At 37.7% G+C, this 14,559-nt stretch overlaps 1 protein-coding gene across 7 annotated transcripts in view; it reads left to right on the forward strand.

The window, feature by feature from the left end:
* Positions 1-14,559, forward strand: part of LOC141448869 (E3 ubiquitin-protein ligase Zswim2-like) — a 42,562-nt gene that overhangs the window by 1,625 nt on the left and 26,378 nt on the right. For 4 of the 7 annotated variants that reach the window (XR_012455243.1, XM_074117651.1, XM_074117653.1 and 1 more), the window contains exons 1-4: positions 745-1,240; positions 2,763-2,940; positions 3,040-3,329; positions 4,332-4,406. Coding sequence is in view for 6 of the 7 variants with exons in the window: in XM_074117651.1 (XP_073973752.1) it covers positions 926-1,240; positions 2,763-2,940; positions 3,040-3,329; positions 4,332-4,406 (858 nt within the window). In the remaining variant the exon portion in view is untranslated. Of the gene's footprint in view, positions 1-743; positions 1,241-2,762; positions 2,941-3,039; positions 3,330-4,331; positions 4,407-14,559 lie in introns of those variants that run through there. The other 3 variants (XM_074117650.1, XM_074117648.1, XM_074117652.1) reach the window with 2 other exon arrangements.

The raw sequence follows: 14,559 nt of genomic DNA on the forward strand, positions 1-14,559 counted from the left end.
AATGAGAAGGATTCCAATCCTCTGAAAACTCCATAGGACCCCACCCGGACCAAGCGATCTGCTGTCTAATTCTCCCTCGAATTTCTGGGCCGTAATGAGGGTAGCATTTCTATTGTGCTTCTTAGTGGTCGTAGATTACATCCGAACTTTACTCAGCTAGAAAGGATACATGCTGTTATGACTCATCTACACCATCAATGGAAACGAAAGGTCCTTTACTCTTGCGTTACACTCTTGGAAATCGAAGATTTGAATTTGCCCTTCTCCCTTTGCTGTTTGTAGCCCAGGCCGAGCATCCTTTGAATAGCATCTCTTTCCTCCATGACTCATTTTTTATTCGGTAAAAAAGAAAAATTATCAATAAGGAGGAGAGGTTTTGCCTCTAACGATAGCTGCTATGTCGGTGGGTTACCGAACTCTTGCTTACAGATAGGATCAAGTTACCAAAAAAAGATAGGTTAATGAGAGAGTAAGCTTTATAAATAAGTAAAAAAAATGTTTTAATTATTGTTTGTTAATAAACCTATACTTTTGTATATACTATGTAAACATTATGCGATGTTTTGATTCCGACCAAACTACCTAGCAATATGTACAATTAGCTCATTAAGAAGCATTTCGTTTTCAAAACTTATTTGTATAATCTTAAAAAATTGAAGTGTTTGTTAGTTTAATTTGTGTTCTTTTCAATATGTTGATGCAAAATGTCAAATATGTACATACATAATTCATTCCAGCATTGCATACCAGCTGATAGAGCAATCATAAACAAAGAGAAGGTAACACTCACAAAATTAAAGTTTTGTAAAAGTAATAAGAGATAGTACTATTTTCAGATATGGAATTAATTGAAGAAAAAAAACTATGAAGGCACAATTTTCTACCCTCAGAAGGATAAGTAGCCTCCACTTTCATAATTACCAAGATGAATGGTTTAACTGTGACACGACGGATTTGCCCAGTAGAAGTGCGTACACTGCAAAGATTGTGTACCACTTCGAGGATGTATTTAGTTCGTCAGGTTGGCCCTACTTCTTGGGACATAGCTGAAGGTAATCGAGAACCTCTTGCTAATAACGCTTATCAACAACAAGGACTTAGTACAGTTAGGGTTAGTTTGGGCAGTTTACATCAGTGTAGTTGTGTGTTGTTTAACAAAACCAAAGAACTTTGTAAGCATCTGGTTTGGATATTGATGAACAAACTGAAATTGAAAAGTGGCGATCAGTTATCTTATCAGGTACGTAAAAAATTTCCAGAATTTTTTTATAACTCTATTTGCATGTAATGTCGAAGTTTAAGAAAAATGAAAAATTGACAATCGTTACGTTTCTTTATACATGTACTGTGAGGAGAATTGAAATCTGGGGTTCTCTGTTTCGACGTTTTTTATCAAATAATTGTAACAAAAACAGATTTATTTGAGAATTTCAAGTAATTAAGAATTGTAACTATTCTCGAAAACAACTTTCGTTTTTCAGTCCAGCATAACTATAAGTAAGGCATCCAAAATATTTTCGTCTTAATAAGATACGGTTAATATTCTTATCTTCATTTTCTTTTTATTAAAAGGCAATATTTTGGCCAAGAGATGATTTATTTCAGATAATTAAAGGTGCTCTTGAAAATCAGGAAAAAGTCCGCCGCTAATCGGGGAATTTTGAAGACTCTCGGAAGTTTAGCAACACATTTAAGCCTTCTTTATTAATTGTATTACACACGGCACCGTCCACCGGAACAGCACTTTAGAGGGAACAATGACCAACAATCTCCTTCCCCAAAAATGTACTTATTCGAGTTTCATTTTTGGGAAATGTTTCAAATAACCTGCATGTGTACAGTAATAATACGAAATATAAAGAAAGAAAGAGCTATTCTCGAAAAAATCACGAAAAAGGATCATCACTTTTTAGTAAATTGGTATTTCCGGTAAAGGAATTTTGATCGCTAAGTTAAAGTCGGGTTTTATGTTCTCCCAAATACTCAAAGTATTTTCGGAAAACCATTTTTCTATCTCAGAATCTCAAAACTGGTTCTGGTGAGGTAAATCGAAAAACCAAGTTTAAGCTCATGATTGTTAGTTTTTGAGAGAAAGTGTTCTCCCACATAAATGAAGATATTCTCGAAAACACACTTTTCATGGCTTAGGGGACCTAAAAACGTTTACTTTTTATCTCAACTCAATTTTGAAAATCTTGCCCTAGATGTAAAAATAGAATAAATTATAAAACATTGGATTCCCTATTCCTTTTCACAATAGAATTATTGTCGGCAAAGTTAGTTTCTTAGTTTCCCACCAGATGGTGGAACGAGTTAGATTTGTACTGACAAAGCAGAAAGGAAGCATGAACATAACCTTTCAGTGTTCATCTCGTCATGAACTAGAATTAATTTTTAATTATACTTACCAAGTACTAAAGATGGTTGGTTTATTTACTACTGAAGGGAAGGTAAAACGAAATTTCGCGGAACAAAACAAATCAAAAAATCTCAAGTTCTGTTTTATTGCTATTTAATTCTCTGTGACACTAAAGAATTTAGTAGAGTTGAAATTGAAGAGACGTTTTCCGAGTAGCAAGAATCATCAATTTTCAGGAATATATTTACTTCAATTATCATCGTTTATTTTGAAGTGTGCGGATCTGCTAATTTTTTTTGACAAAATTCGTCCTAGTTCTTTCCAGGAAGTATAAATATATCGCTGAATGTGAAGTAGTTTCAAAAGTGGTAGAAAAATTAATGTATTCCATATAATTTTTCAGCTAGGTATGTCAGAAACACAATTGCTACGATGTCTAGAAGGTGGACATGTAGTTAAAAGTAAATCTACGACGAAAAGAGACATTACGAGACCAGCATGTAGTAAAGCTGTCACCAGAAGACCAATTTCCGGTCGAGATTCATGTCCTATATGTCTGGAAAGTTTTGCTAACAAAGCTGGTAATGTTTTAATGTTGTTTTGTTTTTAATTAATCTAATTTTGATGTTTAATAATAATCTTAGAATTATTTTTTCTCTTAATCTATTTATTTCTTTCAGTAATGTTCTGTAAATATAGTTGTGGTAACGCTATGCATACACATTGCATGGACATAGTGAGCAAACATCAAGATCTGAGTGGAAGCTCCAGAGGTCCGGAAGTTGGCATTACTTGTCCTCTGTGTAGAGGATTTTTCTGTACCCAATATGAACTGCTGCAAGAACTGAGAAAACCCCTCAACGTTGTTAAACCGCAACCGAAATCATTGGCTAATTTTGATATGGTCTGTTCACAGTGTGATGTTTTACCAATTGTCGGATCTGTTTACAAATGTTCAGCATGTCCTCAGGTAAGGTTTGAAAAAATGCCAGATTTTAGTTTATTCACTTATAATTAAAAAACAAAAATGATTATTTGAGGTAGTTCGTTGTTTCTTTTTGTTTTATATCGGTTTTCAGAGGCAGAAATGATAAACAGTTAAACTATTTCAATAGATATGCAATTCCAGGATTTACTTTCTGTTCTATTTGACTTGAAAAACATTTGAAAAATAATGTCTGACTCTCCTCGACTCTAGAGGGAAATTAACTGCCCTTTTCTTCAGGAAACTTAGCGTCCCTGCGGGTACCCTAGTCTAACAACGCTTACATTGATACCCTCTGCACAGTAGGGACTGAGTTAACTGTTTGGATTTAGCAAATCCACTGGCAGTTTCCAGCTCGTCATCATACACATTACCCATGAACACTTAGCTGACGCCTACAATGTACGAATATAACTTAATACTTAACAGAATCAGAATAGATCTTTTAGGGCAGTAGATTTAGCCTACAATTTATTGACACATTGCGATAAATAGCTCCATGGTAAACGATAGACAGGTACACCAAGGTTCAAGATCCGTGCTGGAGGGATTGCTTCGAATCCTCTGTTAAAATATGCTCTAAAATCATCTCATTGACGACGTTTATGGAGTTAGTGACTAACTAACTGATCGACAAATGTTGAACAAAGCTTCAGTTTTCAGAGATCTGCAACTAGACTTTTTATTCACGATTGTACAGCGAAAAACATCATTTTGCTACTGTGGGCGGACTAACGATTGAGAAATAATTGTTTAAGAAGACTCATGATTCTTCCTCCCTTAGTGATCAAAAGTATGCGAAAGGAAATACTAGGAAATATGCCCTGCTTTTAACATTAAACTCCTACCAGACTATAATAACAGAACATTTAGGGTGTTTTGTTTTCTGTTCGGTTAATCCTTGATGAGGAGTTAATAATTTCTTTGGTCCTTAACTTATTGTTTATTTTTCATGGATATCGTTAGTAATTGTGCCTTCAATTTCAGATGATTGTTTGTCCGTCTTGCCTGAAGTCTCAAGCATTCTCCGTACACGCCAATCACGGATTATTAGTGAAAACTGTAAGTAGAATTATTTGAATGTGCAGTTTTAAACTTATTATTTATTTTATAGTGTTTAAAATTGATTTGTGCTCGAGATGTTTCATCAAGAAATCCTATTTTTTCTAAGGTTTTTGCGATTTTTTAGCAATGTGTCTGTAAGCTTTACTTTTTTATCTTTAAATCAAAGTAGAAATTCTTATTTTGGAAGTACTATAGGCACGGTGATAAAGATTTTTCATTTCATTCGATCGATAGTAAGGTTCCTTGATTTATCTGGCACTGTTAGATTTGTTGTAATAATATTATATTGAAGAAAATGTTGTCTCTTCAGAAATTAGCATTGCTTTTAGGAAAATTCTATTTAAGCAGAAAGTACCTACTTCTGGCCTCTACAGTAAATATATATTCAATGTTCATTAAATTAGGTATTCATCTCTCAAGGTTTCTTGCAGTGCCGTTCTACAAACCTACCGCCGAAAGGCCGGCTACGATTTTCCTTAAACTCGTAACATTAAGATAATTTTCATTTGAAAGTTTCTCATAAGAAATTCACTTTCCTGGCAAATTTTGGGTGGAGTTAGGCTTCCCTCTCTAATAACGTGTCTTATTAGCTGAAAATAATAAGTCTACATGTACGCGGTACTTTTTCCCCCAACTAGGGGTAAGAGAAAGGACGAATAATAATAAATAAAATATTATCCTGTTATTGGTTGTTACTTGTTACGAGGTATATTGAAAAGTGAGGTAGATAAGGAGGAGTTTTCTCTAATATTCCGGTAGATGTAGTTAGCAGAGTGGATGGTCATTCTATTTGGGGGAGGCAGCGTGTGGCGGCGTATAGCGGGGGGTGGCGATCCTTCTTGCACCACTACACGGACACTGTGTGTGTCTGGCACGGAGGTGGTGGGTGGTTGGCCACCTTGCATACTGAACAGTTCTCTCTCGGGTAGTGGAGGTGGTACTCTCTCAGTTCCAGCCGGCGAGAGACTGACCAGTGCATAAGAAGTAGACCGGGGGATCAATACTCCAGGATCGCTGGCCACTACTCTTCTTCTTCGTCTTCTTCTCCATCATCTTCATCTTTCTGCCCTGCTCGCACTTGCATCCTCCGTGTTCGTTGTCCTTGTCTCGTTGTCCACTCTTCTCGGCTGATCACACATTCGGTTAGGCTAACTAGCTAAACAACACTAGAGCACATTGTTGTTCCTCCCTTCGAGCAGAAGCGCCACAATCATGCTAATTCAATCTAGAAACCACAAAAACAGAAATCTTGTGGGAACACTCCTTACTACCTTCTCTTAAAAGTTTTCAAGGATGAGTCTTTTAAATTTTATTTGTATAGAATTTTTACTGGTCACTTCACTTCCAAACTTCCAAGAAAGATTTCCAAATAGAAAGAGTTGATAAAAATCTAGAAATTAAGAATTAGAAAGAATTTACAACTCGGCTATAACTGTTGGAAAACCTAGGGACGAAACGGAATTCGGCATTTACTTTTGGTGCCAAAATATCTTTATCACCCAGGCTCCTTAGAAAGAGAAAGGAGCCAGCATTCCGTTGAAGCTTTCCCCAGTGCCAATGCAAACCGTCTCCCTGCATCCTCCTCACCAGATTGTTAAGATGATTCCCCATTTCAGGAATTTGGAAGGTTCTAGATTGTTGTACACATGCCTTCTATACTAGATAGCACCTAGATCTCTAGAAAAGCCCGGGTAGAGCGGCGATTTGGAACTCACACTCTATTACAGTAAACTAGTTCACATTTAGGAAAAATTTCGTTTGGAGATACATCAGGACCTGAATTTTTCTTCATTTTAAGTGAAACTCATGAAATTTATTTCAACATTTGAATTCCAGGTGTTGCTCAATAATTCAGACATAGGAGAAATAAAAACTACTCCCTCGTAGTGGGAATAAATCTCAGTCTTGGAGCTTCATCGCCAAGATTTAACTCGCATTGATTTTTATTTATTACGGGATCTGGACTGGCAGTTTTCCAGTGTGCTCCAGAGTTCCTCCAGGATAGGCTATACTCGTATTTCTTTACCTGTGTCACTATTCTTTTGGCGGACTAGGCTGCAGATTTCTACCTTATTTCTTATAAAATTGCCGTAGAAATGTTTTGATTGCATTTTAAAATTTTAATGCAGTAATTTACTTTTAAATTTGTTATAAAATTAAAAACTCGCGTGTGAGACACTTAGATACAATAATTTTCCATGATTTATATTTGTTAATTAAGACATTTCAACTTTGGTGGAACAAAGTTTTGTTTCATCACCGCTTATTTCTTTGTTCGGCTTAATTATAGCTTTAAAAGTAGGCTTTGAAGCATTACTTTCAGCATTATGATGTTTCTTCCTATTTTATTCCATCTCAGAATAATTTTCATCCCTATTTAGGCAGCGCTATAATCGGTACAATAGGAGTTTCTTCTTCTTCTTCTTCTTCTATTTTCTTCTTTAATTTTTAAATTCAAAGTTAAAGAATCAACTGCCTTTAAAATTGAGACTCTTCATTCATTATTTAAGGTTTCCACTTTTCTGTACAAACCGAAACTACATCAATAGATCATCATTTATCGTTGCCCTCTTCCCGTGGGTGTATGTTTTAGGCTTGTGTCGTCTATGTGGGGTACTCAACAGCATAGCTTGGTTTGTACAATGTGGGAAATTATTACCACAACAATAATAATTCGCAAAAATTAGCAGAATACTAATAATTGTTCAAAAATAAAAAAGCAAGTTTTTTACGAACCTTTTTCAAAATTCTACAGAATTTGTGCAAAATATAAAAAAATAAAAATAAAAAACTGAAAAATATGAATGGGCAACAAAATGTATATTTTTAATCTAGAAATGAACTTTTTTTTAACAGAATTTTTTATTACCCACTTTATGCTTCTCATGGCCCCCCAATGTCCTCAAGGCCTCCACCGCCTGAGGGACTTCTTTACCGCCCTCAGGAGGGCGTTTTCACCCACTTTAATAATCAGTGTTCCACAAATATTCATTTCGTATTCCATCTTATTTGTCAATATGCCAGTTATTTGTAAGATGGAGTCCTGGCTAGTTAATTATCTAGAGCAAATTCTGTTTTAGTTGAACGTTTGTATGTAACGAAAAGATGGCGCGCTGTGCCCAATGAATCGTGGGTCTATATTCATTGCCATTTCAGTGAGTATCGTGCGTAACCTTTGGACGAGATAATATTTACTTAGCTGACTAGCTCTGGTTGTGTAGCTGGCCAATCTCCCCAGAGGTGGGCCGGTACTACCCCCCCAGAGGTGGTGTGAGGAAACAGTCCTGGGCAAACAAGACTGACTACTAAACATGGACCAACCATGTCCAGACTGACCAGGTATGCAAACTTGTGTCTGATTGCTGTTGAGTTGCTAGTAACTGAGGGTCCTCTAGGGCATCCAAACGGTAGCTGGGATGGGTAACTTCCGGAACTCTGTTCATTCCCTGGGGAGATGGAAGAGAGAGTAGTCTCTAGAACAGGAAGCAACCTTCTGACCTTCCACCCTAACAGCGTACAATCACTACTGCTACAATTCTTCAGTAAACTTTGCTTACCAAATTGGTTAGAAAAATAGTAACTTTCTTTGTACACTATTTAAATGAAGTATTTGTTCACCTATTTTTCGCATACTCAATTTAGTTTTGGGGAAGAGCGATCTAAGCTAGGATGCTGAGGGCGCTATCAAGGGAATCGGAGAATTTCGCTACTTATTACCAAACGCTGCTCACAGGACCCTACCAGGAATCAGTTTCTCTTGTGAAAGTCTAACGCCCCCTGAGTACCATTTAAAATGAATTTGGTTACTGTAAATAAATTGTTTTTTAGAACATGTCCTGTGATTTTGAAAGTTACATAATTCCTCATGTGTGTAAAGTTGCAGAAAGCTCAGACTTCTATCTTCCGTTTTGATGATATTATCATTCTGAGTTTTGGCTGAAACCCAGAGGCTACAGTGAATTTTTATCGCTTTTTTCCAAAAAAATTATTTCGATTTTCTTTAAATTTTCTACACTTCCTTCTCATCTCAGGTCCCACTTTTATTTGAAAAATTTTCCCTGGAAAACAAATTTGAGTTTTCTCCCAAGTAAAAGTAGTAAGGGAAAATATTGGGATTGAGTAAAATCTTCAACCGGAACTATCTCTTTACAGGACGGAAGTTTACTTTTTGCTCTTTTATTTATAATTTTTTTAAAAAAAAAAGAACTACGATTCTTGAGTATACATTATGTATAATAACTTTTATGTGATAATTTTTCAAGAAATATTAGTTTTAAGGCAGTTCTACAGGAATTTATACTTAGTCATTTCTTTAAAGTGTAGTTTTAATTTGATATACTGTTCTATAAAACTATAAAATGTTAATAAAAATAGGTTTTGAAAAATATTGAGTTTGAAGATAGAGATTTTGAGTAAAAGCAAATCATATAAGGGTCAACATCAATTTTTGTTTTTTGTTTTGTAATTTTTGGCTGAGTAGTGTAGCAAAGAAATAATTGGCAGAATTTAGTTGGGGCAGCTCGTGTGGAACTTCCTGTGTGAGTGTAGTAGGTCGTAAAGGTATTTTATGATAGGTAAATCCTCCTTTAGTAGGGAGCTAATAGGAAAAAGGGCTAAGGACACGCACCCACTATGAAGTCCCTTTTGTAAAACTCTTAAGTAACCTTTACATCATCACCTCCGAGTCTCCTGCCTGCCCTAATAGTACACCTTTTCTGAGGACCCTTTTTTCCCCTTTTCTCCACTAGATACATTGAAATGTTTTATTTTGGTTTTATTAGTTTTTTATTTTAATTAGTTTTAATAATTTAATTTTATTAATTCCAATTTGTTTTATAAAAGATAAACAATCCTTTCTCATACCTCTTCGGCGTTCTACCGGAAATGCATATTTTCAAGTCACCATAACCATGAAAAAGCACAGAAAATACTATTCTATCATTCCAGACCAGCACTGCGTAGCTAGCATTATGATTTCCGCCAGTATCCAACGTGCATAGCTCCTTCATCGTCAGCTTCCTCCGACCAAAGTATCTGAACCCAACTTCCTCACCTCTCAGACAATTCGTCATGCAATAAATGGCTGTTTCATAAACTTGACAGTCTTATTTTTTTGGAATACCCAGTGAGGACTCCAACATCGTACCTGCCGGAAACCCACCGAGCTCATCTATTAGCCCAGCAAGAACTTCCTTACTACCAAACCAGCTGGCGCAAAAGGAGTGAAGCGCCCGATTTGGCGAATCCCTCCCCACCTCCTCCTTACCCGAGTTCCTCTTTTGATCCGGCATTCAGCTAGGATATCTCTAATAGAAGATAGCTTTCCAGTCTCCAAGAACGTTTCATTACTAACCTGGAGATGGAGACTCAAGATTTTAAGTATCATCAGTACTGCCAGTGTGTGTGTGTGTGTGTGTGTGTCGTAAAATCAAACGAAAAATCTTAGAAAGTCCAAATAGGTATTTCGTTCACAGAGTGTAGAGTATAAAGTTTTCTCCGAAATCGGCCCACCAGAAGCACCTCGCAAGGGTAGGGGTTTGCTCCCGCTCAAGGTCGCCTTCACTTATACGACTTACCACATCATTGCGAGACTAAAACATGTTTCGTAAGTGCGAGTATTTGGCCGGAAGTGGGTGCATCTGTTGATTGACACCGAACAGCATCCACTCACAGCTTTGACTTTAACTTCCTTCGATGACAGTTTACTTCAAGGAGAGGTTCTGGAGCACCGCATGTCTCTCAAAAGTTCTTCGTGTGAACTTAAGATTGGCATTGCCAAATAACGCTCGTTATTGCCAAGATAACATGTATTTAAAAAAAAAAAAAGAATACGGAGAAAACCTTGATGACGATAATTTTAGTAAGAGAACATAGTAGAGGAAAGCCGCTCCAGAGCATTATTAAGTTGAAAATTCTAGAATTGAGTAGTGGAAGAGTTGTGGAATATTCTCTAGATTTTGTAGAAATAGATCTTGGGTTAAGGTTTGTAGTCAGAAAATTTGGTTGTGTACTGTGTTGGACCCAAGGAGGGTGTATGTATATATTGTAGTGAGAGAGTATGTGTGTGTAGTGTCCAGTGTAGGGGAGGCGAACGACCAGGAGTTTCTGGGCAAGGACTAGAAAGAGAGGAAGAGAATGTGCTCTCAGGCAGAGAGAGAGGGTATGTATATAAGAAGAGTAAAGGGGAAGAGGGGGACTGCCCTCTCTCTGTCCTAGGGCTGTTCTCTGGCCAGCAGCAGCACCTCGTTGAAGAACGGAGCAGTAGGAGGAGGCGGCGGTGGGTCAGCAGCCCTTCTCCAAGGTTCTCACTGCCTCCTACCTAATTCGTATGTAAATTCCGAAAGGGGAGGTTGGCAAGCCGACCGAGGAGCAGCTAGCGGGAGGGAGCGTGGCCGCCTAGTATTGATTTTCAGGAACTGCTCTGTTGGCTGGAGGTGGAGGGCTCCTTGCCGGACAACGTCGTGGCGGCGCTGAAACTGGACATTTGAATATCTGGCCGCCTACAAGAGCACCACTAGGGAAGGGGCGGCAAACTCCAGCCGGGGGTGGCGTGCACTGCCGACTAGTACCTCCACTACTGCACAAACTTCTCGCTTCTTCAACTACTTCTTCTGCTCTTCGGCCTCAACATTCTACCAACTATTCACTATTATTTAAAACTATATTAACTTCCTCTTACGTTTGTAATAGAAAGTGTTACCATCGAGCAGATTTGGAGTTTCCAATGGAAATAAACCTTTTCAGGCCTCCTCAGATCCAAAAAATGATTTTTAAAAATTAATTTGTGTATGCAAACAAGATTAACTGAAAAAAAAAGAGTTGAAATTTGTAATTCCAACTACTGCCACCAGGAAAGCGATGGCGATAAACTGCTCTCTAACGTGCCTTTTCAATATCCTGTGCCATCAGTTTACACCATAACTTTAGGAAAATCGTCAACTAGAAGTGCCGCCACTTTACTCACAGATTTTGTTTTGGCTATTTCTGGTCCCGATGATTTTTCTTCTTTAACCTTCGTCCACTCAGTACACATATTTGGAATTTTTTTTATTTGCAGTAATTTTCACAGCTTCATGGTGAAAAAGAAGTTAAACAGTTCTCTGACGAATGGTGTTGTTGTCAGTATACTGTACGGTTTAAACACCTTTTGGACCAAAATTCCAAATCAGAAGAATGTTAGTCCACTTCATGTTGATCAGATATTGTGTTCACGCGCCACCACATCACACTGGCTCTCAAACAGAGAGGATATTTTTTACTTAAAACCGCATTTTTAGGAGATCTCAAAATTTTGTACTTCTAGTAGTTACAGTTCTTTTTGATAATTTGATCCTATCGCAATACTCTCTCAAAATTCAAGTTAAAAGTAACATCTCTAGTGAGAGAACACACTTTCGACTTTCGCCTAGTGTTATTTCTAACTTCCACTTTTTGTCAAGCATGGAATTTTAAAATATATTTCATTGTTAGTAAATCATTCGGATTGTTAAGCCGCACATTACAATGGAATAAAATGTTGAAACCATCTCTGTGACTCTTCAGAACACCCTAAGAGGAAATGGCCTTGAAAAAATATTCTAATAAAAGTTACAGCTCTAGTGTACAGAGTTGGTGGAGAAATTTTCTAAATCCACACCCCCTCCATAACAATCTATTCAGTGGAGTTGTTACGTGGTACATTGCACTGCAATGGTACTTTAGCCTATTCAGACCCGTTTGATATTTTTTGAGGGATCTTGATCGCTAAGTTATCGTATAATTAAGTCAGGTTGTCTAGTGGTACTGAATCGAAGTATACAATTTTTTTTTTTTTTTTAAGACGCTTTAAGATGTGAGATCATTGGCTGTCAGAGCTTTTTCCAGTACTCTCTCGGCCTCCAGTACTCTTTCGTTACGTAAGAAGCTCGTAGGAAGTGAAAATCTAAGGGCCAGCAGCTGAATTCAAACCCGGAACCTCCGCGTGAAAATCCAATGAGCTAACCGCATAGCTAATCCCTTCCCTGATTTTATTTATTATTATTATTTTTTTGAGATTTTTTGCTCTTTAAGACCAATCTAGTAGGACCCCGCTAGTCTTGAATTTCCAAAAAAACAATGGGTGGTAGACCGTTCAAGCTGAAGATAATCCGCAGAATTTAAGTTAATTTTTCAGGGAATTTTATTAAAGGTTAAATTTTTCTAAACTAACATTTTCAGCAGTCAAGACAAGAGAAATAATTAATTTCTATAGTTTTTCTTATTGATTTGTAGAATAATTAGTGCATGTATTTATACCCAATTATTATCTAAGCAATAATTATTCACGGTTTACTGGTGAAAGTGGGCACGGATTTGCGGCAGAGGTGGTAGTGAGTTATATTATAGTAAATTAATGTTTTAAGCCGGTATGAAGTTGTAAACTACAATAATCCTGAATTAGCGGCCACAATCCTTACTGGCCGGTTAGCGCAGCCACAATACACGCTCATATCTAGGCTTCCCTCACACCACAGCAGCTGCTTCTCTACGTGTGTACACTCTACATGGTCTCACAAGGTTGCACTTTAAATCCGTCAACGGCAAGTGTTACTTTACTGCTGGTAAGTGCAAGTATTTCGACTGGGTCAACTTTTCGATATTGAGCTTTTCCCATAAAGTACATTTAGAGGCCCCACTGAGACCGGAAATTGCTTATGCGGAAATGTAACTTTATATAAATGATTTTTGTAAGAAAAGTCTTAGAAACATATAAACGCTAAAGTGTTTTTCAAGGGTTCGCGTCGTTGGTTTTAAGAGTATCTAAGATTTTAGGAGTTAAGGAGTCATATTCTATATTGCTGGACTAATCTATGTGTAGACCCTTACCCGCATCTCCTTGGGGGGCTTTGGAGTACTCGTCTTCCAGTTGGTATCCCAGCCAAATAACCCTAGTTTCTGACTACCCAAAACTCACTCACTACTGATTGCTCCAGCATACTCAATGTACCCATCATCAGAAATGTGCAACCATTTGAGTTTGTGATCCCACAGGGAAAACCCAAGTTTAGACCAATCTAAGGTGACGTTTGTTGGATTACTGTGGTGACAGTGTCCAGAGAGCGGAGATTCCGAGCCACCAGATACTATTTCGGAATAACATTTCCAGACTAACGATGGCTTGGGAGGGCGTGATGTTCTCCAGAATGTTGTGCTAGATGTTGAAATGGATACAGTCGCTCCTGAAAGGTGGGATAATTCGATTTATTTTACCAGGATGACACCTTTGAGTGAAACAACGCATCCAGGCCCCCCGGGGAGAAGTTTTGGGAATAGTTGAGGGAGCCCGCATTTAGGGATAACCTCTTTCTGGTGTCTACTCACCGACCCCTTCCCAATACCTTCCTCAGGTTTTCTGAGGCATTCCCTCCAAACCAAGGAGACGAAAGAGTCTTGAAGGGGTAAATTTCCCATCGGGCAACTACCTAGATCCTCTAGAGTTCAAGTTCAAGCCGAGCAAACTGCGGAGAGTTCGGTATTATCTCTCCCTGGTGTCCTGCGGACAGCCTCTCCAATCGAGGTAATCTGAAGGGTCCTTTAGGAAACTCCCAGAAAAGCGGGGGGACAGGCCATTTGGGCTAATCAAGACTCTCTCCCATTCCAGGTGAAATAACCCCCTTCAACTCTTGGTAACTTCACCGACTCTCTTGTGAAGCCCAAGCGAAGATCAGGGAGAATAATTGGAGTAGAACAGGTTATGTGAATGCTATATTATTTTACTTCAGAAGTTAGGAGCTTTCTAGTCACTGTTTCGTATGAAAAAGGAAAACTGCAGAGTTCTGATTCGGGTCACCGATTTCATTTAATTTTGTTTTTATTTGCTGATTCTATATTTGAAAAATATTAGACTTGTGGAATGTGGGTGGCAACATTCCGTCTCTAACTACACTTACAACAAGCTTCACTTGCCCTGAAATCCTCTTTGCGAACTGTGGAAAACCACGTGGCAACTTCTACAATGGTCCGACTTGACTAAATGAAACTACAAATTCACTCACATATCATTGCACGAAGAGCAAGTAACACAAATTTCATTTTTAGTCTAGATAATGTGTGATTTCTGAGTAGCGGTTTGTTGGGCTTGTGAAAGCTCCAGTTTAGTATAACATACGATACTCTGTACTTGTGTATAATA

Source organism: Rhodnius prolixus, unplaced genomic scaffold (genome assembly GCF_049639745.1).
Source record: "Rhodnius prolixus isolate KJV_2025 unplaced genomic scaffold, Rpr scaffold_2, whole genome shotgun sequence".
Classification (NCBI taxonomy): Eukaryota; Metazoa; Arthropoda; class Insecta; order Hemiptera; family Reduviidae; genus Rhodnius; species Rhodnius prolixus.